This window comes from Macrobrachium rosenbergii, chromosome 36 (assembly GCF_040412425.1).
Source record: "Macrobrachium rosenbergii isolate ZJJX-2024 chromosome 36, ASM4041242v1, whole genome shotgun sequence".
NCBI classification, from domain to species: domain Eukaryota; kingdom Metazoa; phylum Arthropoda; class Malacostraca; order Decapoda; family Palaemonidae; genus Macrobrachium; species Macrobrachium rosenbergii.
The window spans coordinates 28,943,031-28,948,182 of record NC_089776.1 but is presented as its reverse complement, the minus strand read 5'-3'; the positions used below and the strand labels follow the sequence as shown (position 1 = coordinate 28,948,182).

General features: G+C 39.0%; 1 protein-coding gene across 1 annotated transcript in view; it reads left to right on the top strand.

The window, feature by feature from the left end:
* The first annotated feature begins 314 nt into the window (after nucleotides 1-314).
* The window catches only part of LOC136825045 (uncharacterized), a 97,372-nt gene continuing 92,534 nt past the window's right edge, over nucleotides 315-5,152 (top strand). The window contains exon 1 of the mRNA XM_067081099.1: nucleotides 315-2,197. Coding sequence (XP_066937200.1) covers nucleotides 1,895-2,197 — 303 coding nt within the window. The 5' untranslated portion in view covers nucleotides 315-1,894. The remainder of the gene's footprint in view (nucleotides 2,198-5,152) is intronic.

Here is a 5,152-nt window from a genome sequence, read left to right as displayed (position 1 = left end):
CAAGTTTACAAGTTTAACCTCCCCTTGTTACTCATAATAGTTACACAGCAAAAATTTCCTAATTTTTTTTTTTAATGCTGAAGCTATCTCAGAACTGAGCAGCATTTTCTTAATTTGAAGGTGAAAATATTTGCTTTCTTCGAGGAATCTGATGTCTCAGAAAATATATATCCTTCTGATAAAAAAAGGTGAATATTACGTAAATGTTAACATGTCTGTGTATGCGATTAGTTAGTAAAACGTCTTGTCGAGAGATTAAGAAACGATGTACAATAAAATTAACTTGGGTTGCAATATTTCATTCAAGGGGGAACCCGATCAAATCATCGTGACACGGTTACGTAAAATTAATCCCTTCAAAGAACACTGACGTAACGAAACTTCTCTGCCGCTTTACTTAGTAGGGGCAGGAAGCTGAGGGGTGAGAGGGGAAAACTAGAAGAGAAAGAAGGAAAAGGATTAGGAAAGAAAGTTGGGAGAGAGAGAGAGAGAGAGAGAGAGAGAGAGAGAGAGAGAGAGAGAGAGAGAGAGGTGAAGGGGGAGCGGAAAGGTGGAGCGTCAGTGGAGGGGTATCGTGAAGTCCAAGACACGCCACTGCTTCAGTTTGCCTGGAAGACGTCTCAGCGCGAGGTAGGTCGCTCCTCCCGGAGGAAAACCCCATGCCAGGGGCGCGTGTTCCTCCTTCTTCGTCTTCGTCTCTCTCTCTCGCCTCACAGAGGATCGTATCGAAACAGGACCCACGAAACGCTCAGTAGTGACCATGAACCCAGAACACGTCGAGAGAGAAAATCTCCCTTAAAATATAAGGGGAAAGTTGGTTCATTCAACTTAAGGTGCCTGGTGGTTGCCCAGGGCGGGATGATGAGGAGAGGGGAAGGTCCCGTTAGTTCGAGAAGTTGGACACACGAAAAACAGAAATGTTTTCGAATCTAGTGCGTAAAGGGCTTGCGTCAAGACGTTTAGTGGTCAAACGCAAGTTTCCTGACAGTAGTTGACGCGAAGTGCGTTTATGAATACATATATTGATTAAATACCCCGTAATTAACTTTGATTTCAATCCGAATTTCGTTTTGTTTTTAATCAGTGTCCGCGTGAAAACATAAAGAAGAAGAAGAGTGACAGAGAGAGAGAAGAGAGAGAGAGAGAGTAAACCTTTAATGACCAATTATCTTCAGTCCCGCACGAACCTGTTATGGCTTTCCTGATCGAGCCCGGATGATTTCTAGCCGAAATTAAACCTCCCCACAAAAAAAAAGACAAAACAATTACGAATTCATTCTTAGAGGACTATACGAATTCGCCGTTTAGCAAAAGTGACGACCTGAGCTGAACCGAGAGTTGTGATCGAGATCAGAGCAAAACAAAAGGAGAACACTTCTCTTTCTCTCGAGTGTGACATGTTGCGATGAAATGCAGGAGCCTCTGGAGGTGTCTTGCCGTTTGGGAACCGCTTCTCGTTAGAGGGAGGAAGAAAGGGAGAAAAAGAACGATAAAAGGGGTCACTGTTCGGTAGAGCTTCGCGGTAGAATAACGAGCCTCTCCCCAGAAGGTAGATTCTGGCCAGAAAAGTCCGTCGAAAGAGGTTTAAAACGATGATGGGCAAGCGATTGGAAGAATATGTTTCCAAACTGAAAGGGATCGATGGATACTGATGTAAGATAAGTGGAAAACAAAGTAGGAAAAGGCATTAGTAGCTAATAAAAAAAAAATAACTATAAATGTAAAGGAAACAGAATGGAAAACAGATAGAGCATATCCCCAAACAGAAAACAGTCCATGGATACTGATGTGAGAAAAGATAACAGAGGACGACAAAGTGGGAAAAAGCTTCCGATTCTGGCGAAAGAAACGCAGCAGTTACGAAAAGGGCTTTAAGAAGCAGCAAGAGCGACCGATGCCCCACCATGCCTCACCACCTACCATGGGCACTTGGTCCGCAATCGTAAAGTCATGGGTGGTATGGGCACGGGTGAGCTTGTTTCTGTGGGTGCTGGGTGGGTGGTGTTTCCCCGTGGGCGGAGGGGCGGCTGCCATCCCCGCCCACCTGACCACGGAGCCCTACATTTACACGGGGCCCACGACAACCGCCCCCACGCCCCCGCCGCCTCCGAAGGACTTCGAGGTGCTGTACAAGGATGTGATGGCCAGTTACATCAACGTCACCATCAGCTACAACGCTACGTTGAACTTCACTAAAGTAAGTCCTTGATTGGCGCTCTCTCTCTCTCTCTCTCTCTCTCTCTCTCTCTCTCTCTCTCTCTCTCTCTCTCTCTCTGTCTCTTATATATAGATGTCTATTTATCTCTCTCTCTCTCTCTCTATCTCTCTCTTTCTATATATATATATATATATATATATATATATATATATATATATATATATATATATATCTCTGTATATATATATATATATATATATCTCTCTCTGTCTCTGTCTCTCTCTATATTTATATATATATATATATATATATATATATATATATATATATATATATATATTTCTATTTATCTCTCTCCCTCTCTCTCTCTCTCTCTCTCTCTCTCTCTCTCTCTCTCTCTCTCTCTCTCTCTCTCTCTCTCTCTCTCTCGTGAGGAGTTAACTTTCGGAGTGAGAAGGCCCTGAACTTCACTAAAGTAAGTCCTACCCTCCTTTTTTGTTCCCCTCTCTCTCTCTCTCTCTCTCTCTCTCTCTCTCTCTCTCTCTCTCTCTCTCTCTCTCTGTCCTGAGGAGTTAACTCTGTGAGTGAGTGAGGAGAAGGTCCAAGGTGACCTGGAGTCTCTCCTGTCGGGGTGACTCAGTCCTTCCTCTTCAATGTTTCATTCGGACATTTGCTGACAAATGAGAAAAAGAAACCTGTCAAGTATTTTCGCTTCCGTAACCTTTTTTTTTTTGTCTCACTTTCCATTGAGGGTTTCAAGGTACTGACCTTCTTGTTCTGGTAAGTTTCTGTAGAAATTGTTTAATGCGCAAAGATGTAATTGCCAAAATTAATAACTTTTATTTTTTTTTATTTTTTGTGGCCTCTGAATGATTAAGTATATTAAGTATTTGCTGTGATCCGTCTGAAGTTTTCTTCATAATATATGCAGTACATATGTATCTATATCCATGCATATATATATAACTATATATATATATATATATATATATATATATATATATATGTATATATATATATATATATATATATAAAAGATTATAATCATGTTAACACGTGATTCTTTTATCATACATCGCAACAGGTAAAAAAATAACAGACGGGGTGTAGGTTGACCGGTTTCGACTTTTTCTCCTTCGGCAATGGCTTGGAAATAAAGTCGGAACCGGCCAAGTCCTACACCCCGTCTAATTTTTTTCATCTGATATGCATGCATGTGTGTGTGTGTTTCTATATATATATATATATATATATATATATATATATATATATATATATAGAGAGAGAGAGAGAGAGAGAGAGAGAGAGAGAGAGAGAGAGAGAGAGAGAGAGAGAAGAGAAATAACCGACACACGATCACGTGTGAAACAGTAATAAATTTCTGACTCACATCAGGATCGAACCCAGGTCTTTCAACTGAATGGCAAGGGCGCTGCCCACTAGGCCATACAAGTCATAAAAGAAGTTGGAACCTGAGCGCCACTGCACACAAGGAATTACCTGGGCAAGCTTAGGTTCCAACTTCTTTTATGACTTGTATGGCCTAGTGGGCAGCGGCCTTGCCTTCCAATTGAAAGACCTTGTCTGATCCTGATGTGAGTCAGAAATTTATATATATATATATATATATATATATATATATATATATATATATATATATATATATATATATATATGTGTGTGTGTGTGTGTGTGTGTGTGTGTGTGTGTATATATGTAAGTGTATATATATATATATATATATATATATATATATATATATATATATATATATATATATATATATATATATATATATATATATATATATAAAAAAATTTAGCAAGGTTTAGTATGGTTTGACAGTCTAAAAAGCATTGTCCAAATTCTATTTCCATTCGAGAGGCCTCCACTGAAACTGACATGACTTATCTGCATTAACTTAAATGTTTCCTTGCTTTGAGACACAAGGCATAGATTTCCTTGAGCAATAACATACAGGTAATGCATTCCAGTAATATCCACATTACCAGCTTTTGAGCTCAGTTGGTATTATTCAGGTACGACATGGATTCTTTTTATTCTTCATTTTTGGTGATATGTCTCTCGGTCTAGCAATGGAGGGTGGAATATCACAGTAAGGTTTGCCGAGCCAATTCAAGGATCGAGTATTAGCAGCTCTTATCTCTCTTAACTAAGATTCTTTGTGACAGACTGTCGCGTGCAGCTGTTCCGCTAAAGTTTTCATAAACTTCAAAATTTCAGTGGAGACTCTGAACTTCAGTATGCAACTATATTTTTAATTAGAATATTTCACAAAATATAATCATTTCAATTTTCATTCATTTTTCAAAGTTCAGTCATCGCCATAAGGATTTGAATCATAGTCTAAATTTTATGTTAATAATGAAATTGTGATTCCATGTGCAGTGTTCCTTGAGGAGACACTTCTCTCAAACGTTGTGAAAGACAGTTTAACTGATATCCCCTTAGACCTCTTCTTATGAAAATCCGAATTACACTAGGACGTCCCTGAAGTCATGTTGACATCAGAGCAAATTAGGCGATAAGGCAAACTTTATGCCACTTTGCAGAACGAGCCTTACAAATGTATTCTACCTTACGGGCTATATTCATTTTTCTGTCGTCAGAGAGAGTCATTCTTTACTTATTTGTGTATTTGCATAAAAAAATTTAACGCCTTTTCCCCCTGATAGGCGTTTAAAATAGAGAACGACACAGAACAGGAAAATATCAAGAAAGTCAATTAAATACAGAGTGAGAGAGTCATTTTCTTTGTATATTTTCACCAGGTTCATCTCAACTCGGTGCAAAAGCTGCTGCTGTGGAGATGTGTGGATTTATTACCTGCTTGTTATTGCTCAAGGAAATCTATGCCTTGCGTCTCAAAGCAAAGAAACATGTAAGTTAATGTAGGCAAGTAATGTCAATTCCAGTGAAGAGAGGAATTCCACACTAAGTGTTAGAAGACACTTTCATCTGAAGCAAAAGTAA